At 41.9% G+C, this 24,978-nt stretch overlaps 2 protein-coding genes across 6 annotated transcripts in view; one reads left to right on the plus strand and one right to left on the minus strand.

The window, feature by feature from the left end:
* Cnn (phosphodiesterase 4D interacting protein centrosomin) overlaps positions 1 to 6,669 on the plus strand; it is a 35,238-nt gene extending 28,569 nt beyond the window's left edge. For all 3 annotated transcript variants that reach the window (XM_076898477.1, XM_076898476.1, XM_076898478.1), the window contains 7 exons: positions 2,315 to 2,422; positions 3,155 to 4,402; positions 4,537 to 4,824; positions 4,980 to 5,204; positions 5,299 to 5,502; positions 5,820 to 6,051; positions 6,218 to 6,669. In XM_076898477.1, coding sequence (XP_076754592.1) covers positions 2,315 to 2,422; positions 3,155 to 4,402; positions 4,537 to 4,824; positions 4,980 to 5,204; positions 5,299 to 5,502; positions 5,820 to 6,051; positions 6,218 to 6,429 — 2,517 coding nt within the window. In that variant the 3' untranslated portion in view covers positions 6,430 to 6,669. The remainder of the gene's footprint in view (positions 1 to 2,314; positions 2,423 to 3,154; positions 4,403 to 4,536; positions 4,825 to 4,979; positions 5,205 to 5,298; positions 5,503 to 5,819; positions 6,052 to 6,217) is intronic.
* Positions 6,670 to 9,985: 3,316 nt separating this feature from the next.
* The window catches only part of Lim3 (Lim3 homeobox protein), a 37,820-nt gene continuing 22,827 nt past the window's right edge, over positions 9,986 to 24,978 (minus strand). Inside the window, exons 1-7 of one of the 3 annotated variants that reach the window (XM_076898110.1) lie at positions 14,869 to 15,155; positions 14,285 to 14,459; positions 13,248 to 13,450; positions 12,973 to 13,165; positions 12,051 to 12,217; positions 10,670 to 10,882; positions 9,986 to 10,346 (exon numbers count right to left, since the gene is read on the minus strand). In XM_076898110.1, the coding sequence (XP_076754225.1) occupies positions 10,165 to 10,346; positions 10,670 to 10,882; positions 12,051 to 12,217; positions 12,973 to 13,165; positions 13,248 to 13,450; positions 14,285 to 14,459; positions 14,869 to 15,130 (1,395 nt within the window). In that variant the 5' untranslated portion in view covers positions 15,131 to 15,155 and the 3' untranslated portion in view covers positions 9,986 to 10,164. Of the gene's footprint in view, positions 10,347 to 10,669; positions 10,883 to 12,050; positions 12,218 to 12,972; positions 13,166 to 13,247; positions 13,457 to 14,281; positions 14,460 to 14,868; positions 15,156 to 24,978 lie in introns of those variants that run through there. The other 2 variants (XM_076898108.1, XM_076898109.1) reach the window with 2 other exon arrangements.

The following is a 24,978-nucleotide window of genomic DNA, read 5'->3' on the forward strand; positions in this document are numbered from 1 at the left end:
CGATGGAAGATCAAATACGTAACAGGTATTTTCGAGTTTTGACCAATTTCGAATGTTAAACACTTTTTAAAGACCATCGAACCCTTTATAAATATTTTATATGCGAAATATATTATATTTATTTTATATATTTTTAAGTAAATTTGATAAAGCATTCTACACGTAAATCCTTTGCGAGGTCCTAGATAGATTAGTCCAATTCCATGCTCGAACTGTTTTACATGCCAATATTGAAAATTAGTTAGAATTAAGGAGGTCAGAGATGTTCACGGTGGAACAACACTCCTTACGAGCACACCTACGTATGTATACCTTCGTATCGGAATCGACTGGTACTCGTTAACCAGCGTTTAATTGAACTTGATCCTATCCTTAGCGAACAGGCGGGATACGTGCTCGAATACCGGGCTATCAAGCGATTTTCGTGGAAGAGCAAGTCTCGGCGAGGCCGGTGTATTCGGGATACCAAACCGAAGACATGCCTTTCGTCTAATAATAGAGGCAGTCCGTTCGCGAAGTCTGCGCGATCCGCTCACGGGCTGTTCGCAGTCTTCGCACGAAAATTCGAGCCTCGACCGTTTCCACGTCACCGTGGTGTGCGTGTATGTGTGTGTGTGTGTGTGTCTCTCTCTGCGACTCTGTATCTCCTCCACGACGAAACGACAATAACGAAACGAAAAAGAAAGAAAGGAAAAAAACAAATACGACGGAACGCGACACAATCGACGAACTCTCGATCCGAGGAACTGGAGGACGCGGTCGAGATATAATAGCCTTTATTTTTCGATTCGAACGACGTGCATTCGATAAAGTGTTACGTACTTCCTTTCTTTTTTCTTGTCGAAACGAAGAAATCGACCTTCGACTTGGAGACCGAATTGAAAAACGTGCGCGAGTTTATCCATTCGTTTGTTTATACCTTTGCTTTCTCGACGAAACGCTGAAAATCGAGGGAATAATCGACGGTTTCTCTCGTTACCTTTTCCCGGTTTGAAATTGACCGAGCGATTTCGGGAAAACGATTCGGGAAGAAACGCCGCTTTCGTGCCCTTTTTTTCCTGTCACGAATATTCGCCAGTGCTAGAAATAATCGTAGCATCTGCGTCGAGTATCTATCAAGAGTTAATTCAATTCAGTGAATTGAATCGAACGGATATCGACAAACGACAAACGACCAAAATGTTCTCCTGTTTGTGTGCCTCGATGAGAATGGAGGTAGGTTGATGTAACGAGCCGTTCCCCAAGAGAGAATCGATCAATGCTTCCGACGTATTTTTTTTTAATCACGTCTCTTGTATTTATCATAATTATATAATTAATCGTTGTCGAATTTAAATTGAACGAATTGGTGTAATTTATTTTCGCTTCGAACACTCGGTGGTTGATTTCGGTGGATGTTTGAAGTCTTTTTTTAATACCGGAAGTAGAGTATCAGATTTTCTTCTTTGCTGTTGCAGGCACAGAAAAATATTTCCGCCTTGCACAATGTTTTAAAGTGATTCGACTTTTGTCCTTAAATATTAAACTAAATATGAGATTCTTCATCTGATGCTATTTGATAATATGTTTGAAATTAATTTTATATCACTAACAGCCAAGAAGAAGAAGAGTGTATATACCATCATTTTTCTAATAACTTCATCTTTCACTACGTAACAAAGCGTTTTCCTACTCAGTTTTACATACAAATACACCATTTTATAACTAACACTAGTATCTATTTCTATGTGTGCTGTTAATTATTCTGTTCCAGTATTCCAACTCTCTTCCAACTCTCGTCATTTTCGAACGATTGCATTTTTCCAAATAGCAGAGTAAATCTAAAGCTAGAGTTAAAGCTGTGAATTAGTCGTCAGAATGGCGGTAAAGCAAAGGCTAAGTTAGTTACGAAAAAAAGTTTTTTAAAAGTTACAATTTCGATTTGTTTCTTTCCTTTTAGGGGCCAGATATCGTTACCCTTGTCTCGCCGCGCAGTTGGTCAAGAAGGCCGAAACTCTAAATACCCTTTATTATCAACAGAATTCAGATAAAAAATAAAAGAAAAAAGAAACGAACTTCAACGCGATGTTAAATTAGCATGCAATGTCGCCCCGCTTTTCCCACCATTATCACAAACACTTGTGTGAAGCACTTGTTCTCGCTTAAATAATCCGCACGATTTCGATGCTAAATTGATCGCACGCAAACTTTTCTGTACCGTATATTACCACACATACCTGTAATCACCAGTTGTTCATGCAAATAAAGCTTATCGATCGTGCCAACCGATTTGTTTCCGAGTTTTATTGACGAGAACAATACTTTATATGTGCAGCAACGATTCGACGAAATGGAAGCCAAAATTAACGACCTACGAGACCAAATAGAGATCATCAAGGCTGAGAAGAGTCGTCTGGAGAAGCAGATTGAAGTCGAATCGGAGGTAATTCTCTATTAATCATGCCTCTCCTTGAAAACATCTTTTGAGACCATTGCACGCTCGTTAGGAAGTGTTGTTGGGGGATGTTTACGCGAGAGAATAACTTTGAATAAATTTGAACATTAAATACGCTTGCGTTATACTAGCTGCAAATACAATGTATGGCTGCTCTCTTTTTGTTTTTTAACTGCAGTCGAATCGAAGAATTTGAGAGGAAGAAGAAAAATAATTCTAAGCAACATTCTATTTTAAAATTTGTTTTTGCGCTTTGGTTATATCGTTATAAGAATAGTAGTGTTTGTATGCGAATTTGTAATATTCTTTTAAGCGTTCTTTCTACTCTTTTTACTTTCTGCTTTTTCTACTCTTTTTCAATCGTTCTACGATACTTTATTTCAAATAAAGCGAAATGTTTGCAGTCGTGTATATTGCGATCAATATGGAACTGTTCCTAATTATATGAAACACGAGAGATTCATTTTTCCCCTTCTAGTTTACATTGAAGATAAACAGTTTCTTTTCTACAGTGTGAATGAGGTAATTGTGGTGGTCATCTTCGATCACTTCTGGTGCAGCAAGTGGTAGTCAGTGGGTAATGCGCTTTGAACGACTCACCGTTACCAACTGTTACCACCTCCCACGCACGATCTCGTTATACCAATTGAATATACTTCTCATCTGATGGTTAAACGTGAAACGACTCTACTGATAAAGGCGAAATTACGTGTTCCATAGGAGTTGCAAGGGCGTCTGCAGGACAGGGAACAGAAGATTGAAGTGTTAGAAACGGAAAAGCAAACGATAAAGGAGCAACTGCAGGACAAAGCAAGGGAACTGGACGAACTGAAGGTGGTGACGAAACACGAGCCCGAGGAGGCGATTGAACGCGACGAACTTCTACGGGAGCTTAAACTTCGGGACGCGGAGATCGATGAGAAGAACCAGAAGATCGAACAGCTCTCGAAGGAGCTGCAGGTGAAGACGCAGAATCTGCAGAAGCTGGTGAACACGGAACTGTGGAGCAAGAACAAGGAGATCGCGAAGCTCCATAACCATATGACCGCCTCTCACTGTCAGGAAAGGAGCCGAAACAAGTCGGACGTCGGGCAAGAAAGCGCGAGCGGCCAGTTGTCATCGTTGATCAAAGAGCTGAACGACGTTGGTATCAAGGTGACGTTTACCAATGAGGTGATTCAGCTGAACTACGTCGACGGGAACGAGCCGATAGACGTAAAAACCATTACGGACTATGTACAGAAGCTGGTAGCGCAGAAAAATGAGCTGGAGAAGGAAGTCGATTACCTAAAGTGGTTAAAGCTGGTATCGAAACCGGACATCGCCACGGAGATCGACGGATGCGGTGACAATCAAACGGAACGCGCCAAGAAATACTGCGAGCTGTTGCGCACGCACCTGAAGGATTTGGTAAAGTTCATGAAGGAGATGCTGAAAAACGTCGACTACGCGGACACCATTGGCAACGAGCGCAAGCGGATCGTGTTCGACGTTCTGATGAGCTCGAAGATACTATCTGACGATTTTGTGAACGCTCTCGAAGGAATCTCAATGAACGGCGATCTAGCGTTCGACATGTTGGACGAAGTTAATCTAAGATCGATGGAGAATTCGGTAAAAAAGAGTCGATCCGAGAATCTGGTTAGCGGTACAAAGAATCAGGCCTCCACGCAGTCTGACTCGGAGGCGTTCTCCGAACCGGACAGGACTGTTTCCATGGCTCGAATTGGATTACAGGAAACGCATCAAAAGTCCTTGAACCGATCCAGATTTTCCAAGTACACCAAGACGTTCACCGATTCCGAGGACTCGCTCGAATACGTGCCTTACCATAAAACTTATCAGAACGATCTGAACGATTCCGAGGCTAATCATCAGATACAAGAACTGAAGGAAACGAACGCCCTCTTGTACACGGAGCTCAGCGCCCTTAGGAACGAGCTGACGAACAACGTTTCTTTCGATTGCGTAAGTCCAGTGCTCAAACTAATTTTCACCTAATATTATATATTAGACTAATATTATATACTAGCAGAGAATGACAATTGATCCGGGTAAAATTTCTTTAATATCCGTGTGCCTAATGTTTTATCGATTCACAGACATTTGACGAGAAAATATCACCGCTGATCTTGAAACTGGAGAAATCGCAAAAATACTGCGAGAAATTGCAGTCAGCTTTGGAGAGAAAAGTACACGAGGCGCATGCGTTGAAGAAGGAAAATAAACAAAACTGTGCACGTAGAGCGCAAATGGAGAAGAAACTGGCCGACTTGGAGAACATGGCGACGGAAATGAATAAACAGAAGGCCGACTTAATGCATTACAAAGAAAATACCGAGAGAAAAACCGCGGATATGCTAATAACTCTCAATAGGGAGAACGACGCGGTAATAAATTAGTTTTTTCTTCAAATTGTATAATTAATCATTATTATTTTAAAAGGGGAATAAGGAGAGTTCGTTCGAAACAAAGTTACCTAGAGTTGAAAAAACTATTATAATCAAAGTAAAGTCTAACGGTTAAAATTGTTTAATAATTTTAGTTGAGAACGCGAATCAAAAAGTTGGAAGACGAAAACGAAGCCGCGAAAGCAAGTATATCGGCATTAACGAAAGACCTCGATCACCTGACACTTTCGCACAGTCAAATCCTCGTGGAAAATACCAAGTTAACAAATGATAAATTACGCCTGGAGCAAGAAGTAAGGAAAACGGAAAGCAGATGCGACATGACTGTCCGTTCCATACATGATAAATTTAACAAAGAGGTAAGATCGCCGAGATATATGTTTGTAGTTAATTAAAATTAATAGTTCTACTTTCTATAATAATAATAACGTGCAATCGCATTACTTTTCATAGATATCAGATCTGAATCAAATCAACGAGACACAGAGGGCAAGATTACAGGAAATGGAAATGACTAACAAAGAACTCCGAAGACACGTTGCTGTTTGCGAAGCAAGCGATTCAGCGCCAAGTTCTAGTGGCGTTTCTTCGATACCCACTGATGCTATATTGAAGCAAACATGCGAGGATATCATGCAGGAATACCAAGCGTATAACGTTAGTTGATGAATTTATCGAAAGTCTTTACTTATATTTTATACTTTAAATTGATAGATTAACACTTTATCGACCAAGCAATTTTCACAATATACAAAGTGAGGCGAAGATAACGGCTATTAAATAAGATGCATATTTTCTAGAGTATCGCATTTTTTCACTTCTTAGCGAAAGTCAACGCACTTTCAATGATTATACATCGCAATATGGTTATTTCATATAGGAGGACAATTGGCGTTCCCGGTCGTTAGAGTGTTAATTCGTCGTATGATAACGTTGGGATTTATTTAGAAAATGAAGTATTTTATTTATTTCAGAATTCGCAATATTGGCTACCTATCAGTTATCCAACGCTCGGTGGACGCAGCAAAACGAGTTGTTCACCGGATTTAGGGATTGAAAGTGATGCGGCTGTTACTACTATGAGACCATTGAAGGACACTTTGAAAATCACTGAATCCATGACTAATCTATTGAGCGACGAAGATATTAATAATGGTAACAGGCCAGTTAGAGAAGTGGACAGCGAAAGTCCATTACCGATAGAAGGTAAATTATTATATGTGTTATCAGAGATGTTCTAATGATTTTACTTTTACAATTATATCTAAATTCCATTATAATACTTCCTGTAAGGCTGTTTTCAATCGAAATATTAAAACATTGAATTTTTTCTTGTGTTTATTGGTAAGTAACATCGATCGCTTTTTATCAGGTCTCGATGAAGTGGAAGCTTTGAAGCAAGAAAACGAAACGTTGAAGAGAAGGTTGGTAAAAACGAGGAGGGCACTGGAAGATACTTTTCAACATCTCTCTGCCTCGAATAAGAATAAGAAGAACGTGGAGAAGGCGATTACAAAACAGTTACAAATTACCAAAAGCATATTGAAGAAAACGAGGACCTATGAGGAACCGTTGGACAATTGATTGCGCTACGGGGATATTAAAGAGAAGATCATATTCGAAGAAAAAAAGCCAAATATATAGTCGCTGTCTGTACCAGATTTTTAAGGACTGACATTATCGTTTATATTTTTATAGTCGCTTCGTTACTCTATATTTATCTCTTTTACACGGTGTTTAATTCGTTTTAAATTTCGAGAAATTGTTGACGATATTTGTACAAATTTAACGGACGACAGCGACGTTTGTTGTATTTTGTAAAAACACTGTCAGAAAGTATTTTCATACATTCGCGAAACATTGGGAATGGGAAGGGAGAGGCAACAATCGGCGTAGAAACGGAACGACGATGAAAAAGAAGATTTCACGAAAGAAATGGAGAACTGTATATGTATGTGAGTTTTGTACATAATTGTGTATGTGTATCGGAGTACTTTTGTAGATTGTTTCTTCTCTCAAAAGGTTAGCCGAACCTTTTCATCGAATTGAAAACTGTCCATTTTATCGTATCTCGTGTTCTCGATGACCAGAAATTCACGCGCATGTACATATAAACACCGTGAGTATCATTACACAGCATCTGTACATAGTCTTCGCAAAATAAAGTGCCATTGATATTTGAAGAAATGTCCCAATTAAAAACCGTACCTCCCTATTTACAATCCCTAATTTGGTTTCTCTATACTCTATTTTCGTATGTTGCAAAAGTTTCATTTGTCTTTGTGTGTAATTTTCCTTCTATACTTTTTGTCTGTTACGAATAACAAAAAGTTTGAAAGACGATTAATTTACAAGAAAATGAACGTTTTATATTAAAACTATTAATTATTGAAAATAATTTGTATGCATTTGTTAATTCTCAGAGCTGAACAAAAGTTTATAGCTCATAAAAAAGAAACAAAATGTTAATAGTAAAAAGTATAAAATTATTAATTGAGCGCGATATTGAAATGCGTGTAAAATAAATTGATCGGTTTGTTGTCCCGTTAAAAATGAAAAATTCACGTAAAATCAATACCATGAGCGAATGAAAATAAAAAAGTTCGCAACAAAAATACAGCATGGTATAGATTACGATAGAATTTTTATTATCACTCGATGACTAGATAATAATATAAAGATCCGTAGTAACTCGTGTCGATGAAGTTATGAACTGCGCTAGTCACGCGAATCTTTCTCTTTTCTTTTTCCATCTTTGGGAAACCCGGTGAGGAGCGTGTGTTCGGTCTTCATAACTGTACAACATTCAATTCTCTTACCCGATGAAATATACTATATATATATATGTATATTTTTTTTTCGTCCTTTCGCATCAATTCATCGAATTCTCGCGGGTAAAACGATTGGGAGGGGGTGGGGGGCGAAGTATATACAATTCTACAGTGATATAATTTTTCTGCCTCGGTTCTTGTTGCGTGATACGCGCTATGTTTCAATTACTATATATGTTCCGAATAATACGAGACACGTAGAATTTCTGAAAAATAAATAAAAACTTTACAATAGGTGTATCGCGTGAAAAATTCCACATCGTGTAATTAACATAAGCGTGCCTCGTATTATTTACACATGCGATTGAAATTTCAGTCACCAGTCGGAGAGACCACAGTCGATCAATTGAATCCGGTGCTTTTTGATTATCGATGATCGATTATCTATAAATCTAGGCATGCTTTCGCGAATATGTATCCGACGTGTACATAAATACATATACAATTTATACATAATCGCGCGTATATATGTTGAGACGAGGGTACAATTGACATCGTTATGAGTTTGATTAATTAAAATCGTCAACACCTTACCGACAGAGAGGTAATAAAGGACTTAGTAATGAAAAGAGAGGGTGGCAATCAATATCATCATCTATCGGATAAAATTTTTAGACAAACTTACAACCCCGTCCGTAAAGTATTAACAGTGTAAATGAACGTTCGTCCAAATCGGAACGATTGATCGAAATGTCTCGCGACAGTGGCTACCTGATGTTGCGAATCGATTAAGGGTGACGTGAACCACGTGAAAGGTGTAATCTACCGACGCTCGGTTGCACCAACGATAAACAAACAAGCAAAGTAAACTCTGTTTCAGTGCTCGATTCAATAGCGCCATGTTTGTTCCGGTTAGCGTATGCGTGTATACGCGTTGACGGAGCCGAATAGCAATCGTTCGATATGTCGCGGAAAAAGGACTTACTTTCGAGCGACCGTAGACATCGACCATTGGTGAGACTGACAGGATAGAAAAACACTTTCGACGCATTACACGATGTAATCGGGCGACTTCTTCCGCTCAGGATACAGACGACCGCTGTGCCCATGCGCAGAAGCATCCGTCCATTTGTTCTCGGAGTTCCACCACTCGCCGATCGTAAGTACGAACTTTTCGCAATAAATTACACGAATAACGATTCACTCCCGATTGTTGCCTACAATTGAAATTCTCAATTAGAGAATCGATATTTCGTAAAGCGTTCGGAAATCGAAGCGACCACGCACGATTTCTACGGTGCGTCTTCGCGACAGCGCGCCTTCGCTCGTCCGTTTCTTAAGGTCGACTGACCGGTTCGCGGCAAAGTAGCGCAATCTTGATTGGTCGCGGGGCTGGCCCGTAATTTTGTAGCACTAATTCGTGCGTGGCGCGACATTCAACGTTCGTTATGGGGAAACTGTGAACCGTTCATATCTTCATTCGGCGCTTCGTCACACGAACCTTTATAGATTCGATGTTACGTCACAGTTTCACTAATAAAAAATATGGGAAAGCCTTCGTTAGTAATTTTTGTGTTTACGAGGAAATCGATCTATCGGGTGTCGATTCGAAAAATTCATTACAGTGGTTATTCTCTGGAAGGAGGGTTTTTACTTCTATCTCGAATTTCGTTTCGTTTGCGGACGGCGTCGCTCCTGTAGAGATCGCTGTACGCCAATCCTCTCTGTTTCTCTTGCTTTTCTCCTATCCGTTTTATCCCGTCTTTTCTTACCGTAATACGATAGAATCTAATCTGAACTATTTACAATAAACGACACCATGAAACTTCTAGCGTCACGTAAGCGCGGTATACCACAGAAACGTGTCCCGTGATGCTCACGAGCGAAACGATATCCTTCACGAATTACGGTCGCGATTCTTACGGCCCGTACGATGCGAATCATTCTCAAAATGAATGGTCGATCCCCGGGGCAGAATGCTGTTCCCCGAAATATCTCTCAATTATTTCAATCGTTATCAGGATATACGCTCGAGGAACAGCCAGAATTAAGAACGACCGTTCTTTCGGATCACATATCGGTTCGAGGGAACATACGGTCTCGCGACACGTCTAAACTACCCTCTAGGTTTTCTTTATTCGACGATAAAACTCCATAGTACCGGGAAACGAGGAACTTGTACATAAATATATTTAGATTAATCGTACCTATCGAATGCGTATCGTACGTGCGCTATAAATGTAACGTTATACGACAACGACATATGGCATCATTCCGATGTTGGGAAACCCGCTGGGACGGTGCTGAGTATGGTGTGGAATGACTCTCTGGCTCGAGAAGATGCTCGATCAGCCACTTTTGATCGGGAACCTCTCGAGATCGATGCTCGAGAACGTAACGTCGACGATCGACGAAGGAGGACAGGCCGTTCCGATGAAGGGTTTAGCCTCTCGGCTGAGTCCTGCCTCATCGTAAGGGGTCGTCAGGTGAACGCCTTGCGCCGATCCGTTCTTCCGAACGGTGCTTGGCAACGCGTCAGGTTGCCGGGTTATGTGCTGTAGTGGGAATGGTGGTGAGCGTGTGGAGGTGGTGGTTCGCCGAGCCATGAATCGGGCGAGGGTGGAAAGTCCGGGTAACCACCTCCGCCACCGCCTCCGCCGCCGCCACCGCCTCCGCTCGATTCGTTGCTCAAATCCGACGCTGGCCCCGGTACCATGCCACTTGCACCTCCTACAAGATTCATCGTTTAATTGTTCGCTTACAATTCCGGCATTATTAATGCATAACAGGTATAGTTTCGACGCGCCCAATCAAATACTAGTCTGTTTTATACGTGAAAAAAAGAAAAAACAAAAACAGCTATAACCTCCGCGTAAACTTTTATTACTATATTTTATGGTTGGATATATATGGACCTGTTTTCTATATGTGCAATTACAGAAACAAATTGAAGAAATGGAAAGAAAAGTTACCGTAAGTAGAACCGTTAATCAATGCAACGAATACTTTACAGACGAGTAACTATAATAATATAGCATAAAGTGTGTGCTTACCAAGGGTGGTATAAACGGAAAGGCCAGTATCCGGTGGATATGGAAACTGAGGTGGTAAGGACGGTGATCTGGACGTTGAAAGATAAGGTGGTGTTGTTGCACCCAAGTAACCACGTGGAGGGCCTCCTGCCCCATTTCCACCCCCTCCTGGACTCGCGCCTTCACCATCTAATCCCATATTCACCACTGTACCGTAACTGTCGTTACTTAAATCTGAATGCAAATATCATGGACATTATATTAGCAGCAAAGTAATTGATAACAGGGCAGAATTACAAATCTAGCAATATTTAAAATAAAAATTCTGCACAGTTGATATTCCATGGCATATAAATATGCCATGTTAGATTTTTGTTTTTAATGAAGAAATTAGGAACGCGTGGTATAGTGGAACAGCGAGATCAATCAAGCGAAAGAGAGACACTCGGTAATGCACCTGTTTAAAATTTAAATAATAGCTGAAATTCGAACGACTTTACGGGACTCGTGGCTAACGGTAGGCATAAATTCCGGGGTAGTCCGCAATCTTCTTGAAATCTCGGACACGGCGAACTAGCAGTTAGCCTCCATGGACTCCTGAATAATTGACGAGATCGTCTTCCCCTCTGCTAAACGCTCAAGCACGCGAAAGCTTAGATGTAACAAACATTAAAACGAAAGCAACAGAGGGAGGGCATAACTTTTTCATGTTCCGCATGTTTCCGTGTTTCATCCGCCGCGTTCACTCCGACTATTTTCTTCGTGCATTACTACACATTTCTTTTTTTTCCTGTACGATTGTATAAAAAAAAAATGCAATTGGTTTACGGAAGTATCGCATGATTTTTACGACATATTTGTTCAATAAAATTGCAAGCAGTACAATCGCTCTTCCACGTTCCGTTTCAGAAGTTATCTATATTTTTCTTTTTCGATTTTACTCCGTTCGAATAAAAAATTGAAAATGTTGGTTTTTAATAACGAAATCTCCCGCGACATGAATGTATTTGACGGATACTGTGCTTCTGCTTTGTGCTTCTGCTTCTCGTTCCGCGAATCGAAGGGAATGCTTGTGCACACACAGAGGGGAAGCTGCGTACATTTCGCGATATTGGAAGTACAAATAACGCATTATTGGTCCCTTTTCAATACCTGTTTCTAATAACGCACCGCGATTTTTTCACTACGAAATCATCAAGAATTCTACAGAAATCATTGATACCCTCACGCAGAATTATAAATTCATGTGCAGCAACGAATAGAATTGATTATTATATTAACGTTTATATTATAATTATAACTTTAGTTGCTGTTAGTTGAAGTGAATTGGTTTTAAGATGTTTAAGTGGCGAAAAGATAAGGAAATAAAATGCAATGATATATATGGAATGAAACTACGTACCATGGTGACCAAAGGTAGAATCTAAGTCCACTTTTAACTCGTCCTTATCAAGAAGTTTATCATGCCTAGGTGAATGTCCACCGGTCCCCGTTCCTTTCATACTTCGAAAATACTGAGACCATCTGGTTCTACCCGCATCTTTCTTCAGTCTCTTCTCTTTTGCTCTCCTACAAAAGGACAAATTTCACGTCGATTATCAATTATCTGAAACGAATACAAATAGATCGTGCCATGGAACACTTTAATTTCACTAACCATAAATGTCACCTTCGAAAAATTGTTAGTAATATGTTTCCATAACATATAAATTACAACCCGAACAACGTTTCATTCGCAACTATTCTTACTTGGCGTTGACAAGTATATAGATTACGTTGATTGTGAGCTACGTACACAATACTCAGGCTTTATCTCGGCAGCATTTTCGAGCAGCTTTTGTTACGCGAAGCATCACGAAGAATATCATTAGAGAAATTCGATTTCGTAGAAGAGCTTTGAGAGAGAAGTGTCTTAAAGGAATAAAAAATTTCGCACGTGCGCGTTTTTCTGACCTCTACAATATATGTTATCGATGACCGGTAATAAAAATAACGATATCGGGATTTTGTTTTGAGACTTTCAAAGTGCACCGTTTTACGTACGCGGCAAAAGGATTATATGTACGCCAGTAGAATCGATAAAGTGATTTTTATTATACAAGATAACGACAAGATGGAGTATAAAAATGTTAACTTATGGGGATAGTAACAACTGATAATCTGCTATTCTTGACAAAAGTGACGAATGAGTAATAATGTGCAGTGACAGCTGTCTGGCACTCGAATTGTATTTTGTATTGTACTACTATAAGCGTAAATAGAATGAATGTAACTGCAATGATGATGATATCAGAAGTGAGTCGTATTTTGTTTAACGATCTAACCTGTTCTGAAACCAGACTTGAACGACGCGCATATCAAGTCCTGTGTCCTGAGAAAGTTGCTCCCTCACATGTCTCGCCGGTTTCGGACTAGTATTGTACGCTAATTTTAATGTCTCCAGCTGTTTCGCCGTGATCGTCGTTCTCGGCCTTTTGTTTGGCTGGTCGCCGTCTATGCTTCCTCCGTCAGCCAGCTCTGCAATTTCAAAAAGGGCAAGCACGCGTAATTCGAGCGTCAGAGTTTACCGATTTTTCCGGATCGCAACGATCCTCGTTACCTTTCGCTTTCGCCTGCTCGTAGTCAGGCTTGCAAACGAGCTTCCTGTCCTCCATGAGGTAGAACTCATCGCCGGTGTCCAGCTGCCGGGAGCACAGAGCGCACGAGAAACAAGTTAGATGGTAGACCAATTCTTGCGCCCTGCGCACCACTTGCGACGGTGCCAATCCTTGGCCGCAGCCAGCGCATTTCGTCCCAAAACGCCTGCCATACCAACAACATACAACATTTTCACATTACGTTCGGGTATTAATCACAGCATTTTCTTCATTTCAAATTTATCTAATAAAACCTTCCTTCGACAAATAACTTCTATTTTCTCCGATATTATCTATATGTTGTCTTCACTATTTCCTGATACAATGAATCTACAAACGAATATCCGTCAATACCTCTCTGTCTGTCGAACAGGATGTGTACAGTTCCAAGATCAATTAGAAACCTCTCTATCATATAAACGTATTTTTTATTACTTTCCATGTATTTACCGGATTTTAAGACAACGGTAAAGTGCGATGGAGAAGGATTGCGAGTGCCTTCGTTTCGGCTCACAGGAGAAGAAAAATGGCGTCTCGTCCAAGAGAAGGTGTGTGGGGTAGATGAGAAAAGGCACGCTTTTCTGACACAATCGATACCGGTGCGTACTCTGATTATTTTCTTTTTCGTTTTTTTTTTTTTTTTTGTTCTTTTTTTCTTTCCTTACTTTGCGTACTGCATCCGCTTCTCTAATAAATAACTGTTGCTAAGCGTTTTATACGACGGCCTTCCAGCTATCTGTTTAGATAATGTTTTATAGAAAAATCGCACCTGCAACTTGTCATTGTGATTACGTAAGAATGTGGTTACCCAGTTTCATTCAAAACGAATATCTTACAATTCGCACGCGTTCTTAATGGATATTATAACGCGTACGGTACTAAAACTCTGTTATGTATTTTAAAGAATAATTTCTTTTTTTTCGAATTCTTATCTTATAAGTGGTACGTAACGGCGTACATATAGTATAGGCGACATATAGAGGCAATTGTTGATACTTACTTGAAGAAGTCGTCCTTACAGAAGACGTGGCCGTTTCTCGCGAAACATTTGTCAGTCAATCTTGCACCGCAGTCCCGGCACGTGAGACACCTCGCATGCCAACACCTTTCGAGAACCCTCAGAACGTATTTGTCCAGAATCGCTTCTTGACAACCTCCGCACTTCGGTATCGAAGCTGTAACATTTAACGAAAGAAAAAAAGTGATCGAATTCGAATTCTTCGAAAACTATAATATTGTAGCTGAAGGGTAATGGTAATAAAAGTAAGTAAATTTTCACAAAAAAGTGGTAAATTTTCCATCCAGCGGGTATAATAACTTGGTTAAAACGGTATTAAAACGGTTCGTATAAATTTAGTAGTATTCATATTGAATTATGAAACGATCCGAAATTATACCTTCGTACCTCGACGCACGTGTCAAAACACAAACATTGTTACACCTAAACGTAATTTTGATTGGTGAACGGTACCACGGCTCTTCCGAGCACACTCGAGGAACACACTTGAGGACACGTTGAGCACTTAACCGATCGAATAGTCACTTGGACGATTCGTAAATAGTGAACCGGTGTTCCTCACTTACAGTAGAGAATTTCGGGAAGATTGTCTGGCAATCCGAGCTCCACAGCCGGTTGATCGAGAGGATGCATCTCGTGACGTGGAGCGGCGTCCAAGTTGGTGGTGACGTTGGCAGCGTTTCCGGCGTTACTGCCGTTCCGGCGGACGTTCCGAGACTCGGGACTGTCGTGCGGTGGCGGTGTCAAGACGTCTTGCCGAGCACGGCGATACATCCCTTCCAGAGGCAGAGCCTCCCGGCTCAGCATTTCCAAGCTTATCATGGTCATAGTTGCGCTCTTCGATTCGAATACAGACGGTTGTCTGGTTACGTCACTCTTTGCTTGTTCGAAACATTTTCAGAACGTTCAATAACACCTGTAGCTTAAAACAACACTACGGGTCCTTTTCTTTCGCTTTTCCACTCTTTCATTACAATTCCATTTCCATTCTCATTTATAGTATTCGTTTTGCCACGGTTTACCTATCACCTTTCAATTATTTTAATTACTAATTTCCAAATCAGTAATCCAACGGTTTTGCGAATCAGATGTTCTCAAATTTTCCTTTAGTTTTCAGAAGAACTTATTATCAACCGATGATATTTCACAAGATCAAGATATATTCGAGGAATGCGACTGTTATCACAGAGATTACGAGGAAACAATAGCGATTCTGGGAATCGAGACGACGTCAATCAGGAGCAAAATTGTTTCTCGCGGAGGTCACCAACGAATCATCGATGCGATCGGTGCTGGGGTACGCGGACGACTGTCCCAGCGATGTTGCAGCTGCTCGTGCGCACGTGACATTCGTGGGTGTGACCGTTTTCCGGTGGGGCATGGGTCCGAGCCATTGGGTGTGGTCCGCACCCACGCTTCTGACGCTCTACCGCCGATTGGAGACCGGATCGACCGCCTCCAATATGGCGATCAACCAGCAACGAAGCGTCTTCGCGTGAAGGGAACGACGCTCTTCAGGGTTGCTTCCTATCCGGGATGCCGGGGGTGCCGGTGATGCGCTGTTGACACCGCGATGATGCGCCGCGAAAAGAGCTTTCAGAAACGAAGTGCTTTCGAGCACCATCACCTTGTATACCATATTCTTCTATTTTATTTCTGAATTCTTCTTTCATTATGACAGATAAGAAAGTAGGCTGATTTTAAGTCTTTTCCAGCAATCGCTAATACGTGATCGTAAAAACCCGTTTCATCCAGCGTCGTAGCACACGGTTTCTGTTCATCGGAATCGTCGCGTAAAAGAATTGGTCGGCCTCTCCGCAGCGCAGCTCCTTTGGCGGAAAGGGCAAAGAAGAAAATGGTTGGAGGGAGGCGCAGTGGCAGAAGGGAAACGGTGGTGAAAGCGGGCCGGGAGGGACGGGGTGGGACAAAAGGATTCGAGCGAAATTAAGAACAGCCAAGCCAGAGGGGTGGGTGAGGGTCGCCATTTTATAATCTTAGTCGAGATCAGTCGCGTATACCCTTTTTCTCATCCCTGGGTGGCTCGCGCGCGCCCATCCGTGCCGCGCCGAACCGAATGCATAACTCGACCATGGGTATAGGTCGGCGTATATGGTAAGTAGACGTATAGAGACCGTCTACCACCACATCAAACGTATCCTTTTCTTTCCCTCGCCTTCTTTTCCATTGGACCTTCCATTCGTCCTCTTCTGCTGACTTCTCGTGTCGCGACAGTATTATCAGAATTAAATGGAAATTCTGTTTTGTTCGTTTGGTATTAATGGCGATTAGTTAAGCGTATTAGTTACGCTTAGTCAATTCGCGGTCTATAACGCTTATTTGGATTAACTAATTTACGGTTTTTCAGTTACGTTAAATGAATAGATGCGATAGTATGCAGGGTGGACGTAGAAGGAACTGAAACAGAGTTTCACCATCGCGAAACGTGGGTAGAATTCTCATTTGTATGAACAACTATGCGAAATCAGAGGAAGGTATATATATGTATATAATTTTCTGAATTCCAGTCAACGCAGTAGGGAACCGGCTGATCAACAGAATCTTCCTTTTCTTTTTCATTTATCAATATGTAAAGTAAATGAAAATTGTCTTATCACTTAATGCTCGGGGATTACGAAGCCATAGCAATAATATTGTAATTTCATAGATACTATTATACACGATACTATTATATATACCGTTGCTTTACCAAGAGTATTATCGATTGCCACTTCATACAATATGCTATTGATTACTAAATGTTCGAACGTTTATATTATATAATAGTTTTGCATTAATTGTTGGAATGTTCACTAATGCCGCATGGATTTGTATAGATGTTCTCAAATCTCTATCTATGTTTCTGAATAAAAATTCCCTCGTTACGCACCTCATCGAATGTGAACGACAAGAAAACATTCTAATGGGTCAACGTTCGTGGAAACCAACCAGAAGGTGTAATGGCGCGTAACTAACAAGCATTATTTACCGCTGAAAAAGTACGCCATACCGTGTGGTTGGCAAATCGTTCGCGCGCAGAACATTTTTATCCGTTTCAGAGCTGGGGGGAAAAGGTGATTTTATGGGTATGGCCCATGACGTCGTGTATGCAAAGTGACGAACCATCTGTTGCCCCCGGACCCTATCCACGTCAGGTGGAAAATTTTACATTCTTCGTGATGCGATGGATTATGATTCCGCAACGCGATCATAAACGCGTCGATGACTTCGCGGTATAATTGCTGGTTTTCACGGTCGATTAAAATCTGATGAATGCATATCAATCACCGTTGAAAATGTTCGTCTACAATTATTTGATATTTGCCACGAAACTAGAAAGAACTACCTTGAATTGGAGCGAATAGCACGGGACCCTTCACGAATCGGCATATTCGATACGAGAGCTCGTCGTTTTCATCGCGAAGATCCATTATAAGGGGGTATCTCTGCGATTGCGCGACCCCGTGATTTCCGTGGGCGTCCTCCTCGGGCTTCGATCACGCGAGCCCACCCCTCGTCGGCTCTGGTGCACATGTCGACACGCCTCCAGGAGTCGTTCGTCACCGTAAAAAGCATCAGCGCGAGGGTTTATCGCGGCCTATCCAAGGGTGGAGGTTCACTCGCCCGCGGCTTCCTCCTGTGCCGGCTCGTGGCAAGACTAACGACCACCGAGTCGAGAGAGAGAGAGAGAGAGAGAAAGAGAGAGGAACGCATCATCCCACCAGTGGTGCACACTTGACCCGACAAACGATGACATTCCTCTTTTTCATTTCGCTTCCTTCGAGAAAGGATATCGTAAATATCTACCTCTCGTTGGAGCTGTTGGCTTCTGCCAGCGAAAGGTCAGGGGGGGTGACGGTTGGATTCGAGTCATTATCGGCACTCCTGGTACCACCCCTGGAACCCTACGGGAGTGATGACTCTTTTCTCGTGCCCCAGCCTCCATGTTGGCATATTATTTATTTTTTCCCTTTCGTCCCAACGACTTGTACCGAGGTGTTCGAGGGTAGTGGAAAATTTATTCGGGTTCTAGGTTGCGCGATTTTGTTGATATTCATTAATTAACTATTTGATCATTCGAGAAGGATACTTGCATATATTCAACGATCGTGAAATCATGGCAGAAGTTGAACGATGAACGTTTAACGATTCTTTTCCGTATTGCTTGGGGGGGGGGGGGGGGAACAGAATCGCGGACAGAATATTCCATGGACCGGGGTTAAACCGGCAAAAAGGCGGCGCCGATGAAATATGCAGGTTCGCGCGGTCCGTGCGTTTTTTAATTCAACTCTATTCCCCGCGCGGGTAGAGGAATCGTAGGCGAGATACAACTGCATATAATTGAATTCGCACGGGCAGATCTCCTCTATGGGCGTTGCCATTACATCCACGGGTAATAAATTACGCCACCCTTGCCGCGTAAATACGTTTGAATTTATATCGACCAGCCTCGGCTTGCTTGCCCCATTTACGCATATGGTTTTTCAGCAGGCGAACTTTCGGCTGCCCGTCGACTATACGGGGGGCCGCGTATGCCGATCGAATTAAAATGTATTCCATTAGACTCGCTTTGGCCGCGGCTTTTGCATTTTAAGATCAAATCGATCAGACGATATTCCGCAGTATTTTAACCCTTTTATAATGGGGAAGTGAGTAGGTAACGAGTCACTTACTGAAAAATCTAAGTACTTACATCATCTTTTTTAAGAAGTTGTACACCACTAGGAGCGATGTCCGATTACGCGCTATTTTTTGTTTTCACATTTTGTTTATGGACCGTATTCAAACATCCGTGTTATGCCACTTCTTATACTTCTGCTTACTTTCGCTTCTCATTGTTTTACTCTCGCTTTACGACGACGAGTGCAAGCTCACTTTCATTCAACGTTGATAAAGCCAGACGAAGGTTCACACTTGATTGCATTCGCAGTTCGAGTGTTCGAACGATTCATACTCCTTATCGCTTTTAATGCTATGTAGTCGATACTTTGTTTCGTAGTTGATCTATAGTGCGGTTATCTACTTTGAAAAAACATATTTCATGTCACTTATTAGAAATAAGACGTGCTTGCATTTCTGGTAAACTATTGCTTAGATCGTTAAATCCCCCACGGTATTCCTCACTTTTTGTTCCTTATACCCTTGTTATGGTTGAATTTTATATTATTAAAAATTATATTATTAAAATATTTATCCAGATGTATTTAGTAATATGAAAAAAGGTTAAAATATGTACGATCAACGCAACGCGTATAAAATTAGTATATTTAATTTCCTTTTGAAATATATGCACGCACGCGCAATAGAAATTTTGTTATCCACCAAAACGGCTTTGCGTATCTCTCTCCCGCGTCCATCTACAACTATTTGCCTTCGGAAGGTTCAAGATATTCGGCTACATATTGAACATACCATTCATTGCCAATCACTTACACTTTCAAACGATAGATGACGATATCTATATAAGAAGCGATAGATTTTGAAGATCAAAGCCTCCAAGAAGGATCTTTGTTTTCCACTGCCGTGCAGTTATTTAAACAGTTGTTTTGCTACGTAAGTTTATTAAATGTTTTTAAAATTTAATCACACAACACTGCTCTCTATTAGACTTACTCTTGCTCTATCAGATTGTACCGCCACGCTATTTACGTGCATTTAATGCGATATTTTTAAAAAGCCGTTGCGAAATCGGTGCTGTTAGTTCAATCGAGTTGCAATTGAAACTGAAAGTAGGATAGTGATATACGTAACAGATAGTATTACGGTATTTATACAATGTTGGCCAATTCCGGAGACTCGAGATCAATCTCATTACTTTATACACGTACCACGTAATGTGCTGTTTATTTTTCAGATTAGAACTGGAATAATTTTATCGCGTTACTTTCAAAAATAGTGCAACTCGTAAGTTTACATCTTTCATACTTGAGAACTACATTTTTTTTGTAGGGAAAGGTGCAAGGCTACATTCATCAGGCTTCATTCGCATAAGTACATGCGAGTGCCTGTTCGATTACCAACACTTTTGCCAACAACCTTTCCTCTGATTTGGTGCCACTTTTCTTTGAGACAGAGCTTTAAGAATATCTAAATATCATCGGTGAAAGTTAGAGCAGTACCTGTTGCAAAAAGGTCTATTTCGAAATTCGGCGTTCCGGAAGCGTCGTTCGCATCCGCATTGTGCTTGACGCGCACAAAGGGTTCAAAGCTCGTGTGCGCTGAGCGGCAGGCTAAGTCGTTAAAAAAAAAAAAAAAAAATAACAAACTAGTCATTTTCCTCGGACCAGTTTCGCGTGACGCGCAAAAACTGGCTGTCGCATTCACGCGGCACGCGGCGAACAAAACGAACAAACGTTCCTCGCAACGAGCCGCTAGCTCGTGATTCCGCGCGCCGGTTGAAGCAGAAGAGAGGAGTCGAAACGAAAAACCGTTGCGGAGGATCGTCGGAGATGTTCGCCAGCCGGTTGTGCACGGGCACGAGGGACGATTTCCCGCGAGTGAGCGCCACGACCAAAAAAGTAGAAGTTAACACCAGATGTGCCATTGTGTCACGGACCCGCGGAAGCGTCGGCTGGGACAGAGAACCGGGGAAACCGGGCTGAGACGAGTGCGCGGATCCGAAAAGAGAATACTAGTACCGGAGCAGGCGACTGGAAAAACCTGGGGACAAAGTATATAGCGGTGAAAAGGAGGCAGAGTGTTTTCTCTCTTCCTAAGTTAGAAGTGCGGAGAAAATGCGGGGGGACGAGAAAGTACCGCTGGTTTTTTTTACAATCAGCATAACGGTTTATATCGATGAAAACAACTCCAAGTAGCAGAAGAAGAAGAAGAAGAAGAAGAAGAAGAAGAGGAAAACTCATTGTATTCTGATTGAATTTGTTTCGCAAGGAAATTGATGAGAAGAAAATGTTCGAAAGAGAAGCGCTAGATGGTACCTGTGCGAACACCCTGTACAGTGATCGGTACCGTGTCGACGGTAAACAAGGAAAGAGGAGCGGACAGGACGGAGAGGGTTTGGAGCGTGGGGCGGCTGCGTGGGTGTGCCGTCGCGGTAGCACAACGCAACCCCCTCGCTTCCACCCGCGACCTCGACTCTACGCGGCGACCAAACCCCTCCAGCTACCTCGTCATTTCGAATTCGGCCCTGTGCAATCTTCCTTCAACCCTTCCCGCCCTCGTGAAAAGCCGCTCACACAAAGCCCCGACGACAGCTCCCTCTCATTGTCTCCTCGGCACCGGCCGAGAGAGATCTCTCAAACGTTTGTACGGTTAAATGGGCTTAAACGACATACGCCCGCGCATTTGCGTGCACCGGTCCGTGCTCGCTCTCTCTGAACCTGAACCTTTCAAGTCCGTTTTCCCTTTCTCCCGACCAGGGGGATAATCAAAAGTAACGCGATCCCCGGAGATCGACCACGTTGCTGCGCTATGGACTTGTGACTTTGCCGCGCATCGAACGCGGGGAAGACGTTAGGGAGAACGCAGAAGGTGTTAGGTGATACTCCGGAAGAAAATGGTACCGGCGAAAAATTCGGCGACTCATTTTCTCATCTGAAAAATACAATTGCGTTTCCTTTTTCTAATAACTTCTTGTTAACAACGCGATGGTATGCGTAATGGTAGTAAAATTTACCATTCGAGAGAACCAGAATGCAATTAAGTAAAGTGCAGAGAACGGAGTAAAACTAATACGTAGGTAAGTACGTTCGAAGAAGAATACCACGATTCGAATGCTACGCGACGAATGATAAGCGAATCTCATACGTAATTAAACTGTAGTAACAAATATTAATGAGTATGACATGTGATAATTTTCAAAATTTCAATTGAGTTTAATATTGTATATTAATGTTATTCGATTGTTTGTTTCATAAATTTTCCCTCGTTAATATTATACTTCTACCTTTGTCAATAGCAATTTTGTTTTTTAATGGCTTTTTCTTATAACTGCAGCTTATAGTTTTTCCTCTTTATCTACAAATAATATCTACATATTTGCAATAATTTATAATATACCACAGGTGGAAATACAAATATCGAATATCATAGAGATAAATATCGGTAAAGGGAGCGATCGTGGCTGTGGCAATAAAATAAATCCGACGTGCCTAACCAGCGACATTAATAAATCCAATATCTTCCGACCGATAAAACGGTAACCGAGCCGTCGAATTCATTTTCCTCCCTCTCGCCCTATCATGGCTGGCAAACAGTTGGCCTGTGACGGCGAAAAATCATTGTGAATTGTGCAAACACGTATAAAATGCGGACAATGTGTCCGCGGGCCCGGCTAATATGCGAATGGTCCGCAGTGCCTCGGAGAACCCCCGATAAAAAGCCCATGGACCTGTTCTACCCTTCTTTACTTGGGGTGAACGCTTAGAGGAAAACGCGAGTCATTTTAACAGGCTTTATCGATGATCACGAGACTGACAAATAACATTAATCCTTAATATATTAATATAAGAGGACTTCGAATGTTGTTAAATGTTGAGAACGAATGTGAAAGAGTGCGTTTTAGTTAAGTTGTTGAATTTTCGGAATCCACAAGGCTTGGTTCTACTTGCGGTCAGAGAATTTCGGTCTTACATCGACAAATTTGAATTACACCAGATCGTACAGCGATCAAAGGAGTTTGTTCATTAAATTAACACACCAAACACGGCACGTTGCTAGCTACGCATGACTGAAGCAAGCGCCACGTACACCAAATGGGGTTCTTTGCAAGGATGGATGATGGTTCCGCGCTTAAATTATTTATGCGCACCGCCCATTGCGTGTCCTGCATATCTACGCGCTGGCTTAGGCATATGGGGACATTAGCTACTCCATTAACCATTTTATCCAAATGTTCTATCCGTCCTGGAAACTGCACGGATCCAAAATGATCCATGACGGGGGAGTTGCTGTTGATCAGAATGTAACCAGACGTGATTAATGTGTTCCTCACTTGAACAATAACCCAAATGAATATATAGGAGTCGAACAGACGGAAGTTATTCGTATGAATAAATCTGCGAAGGATTTAGAATATTAAACAATCATCAATGAATATCAAGGAATATCAAACCAACAAATATTCCTGGTTAAATTAGACGTTAGACGATCTATATAGCCAACTATCTAATCCTCACGCGTCGATCTTAATACCTACAGGAATAACTATTTTAATTAGAGTTAGCATCGAAATATCTTGATCTAAAAAATCGTCTCGAAAGGTGAAAACGCGCGGCTGTAACGCAGCGAGACCTAGGCACCGCGTGTATCCACCGTAATCGATAATCGTTTCTATCACGACACCCGCTCGTGCCCGCTTAGCCTACTTCCTTCGTTGCGTTCCACGTGTGACCGCATACCCTTGTCTGGAAGGGTGTTTGTCTGTACGGACACGCGGCATATACGTATGCAGCCACGTAACGCCGGCTGGTACGTGTATCAGGGGTGGTCGACGAGGGGTGGGCGCGGGGAGAGGGTTAGAACATTTAGCGAGTACATTAAGGAAATTGCGTGGACTCTTCGCACCGCTCCCTGTCACAGTCGGCCCGCTCTCGCATTCTTCCGTATTAACCGCACGCGCGAGGGGCTCGAATAAGGGTTGTCTCCTTCGCATACGCGCATCAGTTCGTGCCTGGACGAACGAGTAGACAAAAATAGAAAGATAGCAAGATGTTTTTAGATGAATTTTGCTGAATGACGGATGTATGGCATTTTCAGAATCGAATAGGTAGTTTCGATAAACTTTGGTCTACCTATTTATGTTTTCATTATCCGAAGTTGCGAGACTTGCGAAACATGTTTAACTATCACCGAATGACACATACATCTTTCGATACGTTTGCGCGAAACACTTCCAACCAATGAGAAATGCTACGGCAAAAAAGACGGGCGTTTACACCGAGCGAATGGAGTCCAAAGAAATTGAGAGGCAAACAGCTAGCTAATCAAAGGCGCGCAGAGACAAACGGCGACGAAACTAGACGCGAGAAAGTTCGCAGCCGCGAGAGCAAACGAGAACGCGGAACAAAGGAACAAAAGGCGATAGAGAAGGATGGGAAATAAAAATTCGACGGGAGAATGAGAGAACAGAGGCGTAGAAGCGTCGAAGGGAGATACGAGTGGCACCGGACCCTAGTGGGACAAGTAGGGTCAAGTGAACTAAAGCAAAACTACCGGGATAGGGGTGTTAAGGGGACAATATACGCTGCTGGCCCGGGGAGGAAAATGGTTTTAATCTATTATCGGCCTACTTGGTGGAACTGGCTTCTTGTTACACGCTCGTTTAGACGAGACGAACTTTAAATTGATCCTTCACGGTCGCCTTTACTTCTGTAATGCTAATAAATTGCGATTCTTGAAAATGATCATTGTTTTCAATTACATTAGAGTGAATTCGTCGTTTATTTGTTTCGTTGTTGAAATCGTTTATTTTATACAAGACAAATTGTACATCAATGTCCAATATCATCAGAAGGACGGTGTCAGACGTTGAGATATTAAAAAAAATGTCAGACTTATCACCAGTCACGCGATTAACACTTCGCTGCTGACGATCGTCCAACCGGAAACGCAGATGTCTTCTATTTTCTTTTATTTCCGATCGACAAATTATCCGACACCGTGATTTTCGTGCAAAGCCCAACGTTACGGGTTTTTACACACAAATATTATTTCCGGGAAAG

Source organism: Xylocopa sonorina, chromosome 7 (assembly GCF_050948175.1).
Source record: "Xylocopa sonorina isolate GNS202 chromosome 7, iyXylSono1_principal, whole genome shotgun sequence".
Classification (NCBI taxonomy): Eukaryota; Metazoa; Arthropoda; class Insecta; order Hymenoptera; family Apidae; genus Xylocopa; species Xylocopa sonorina.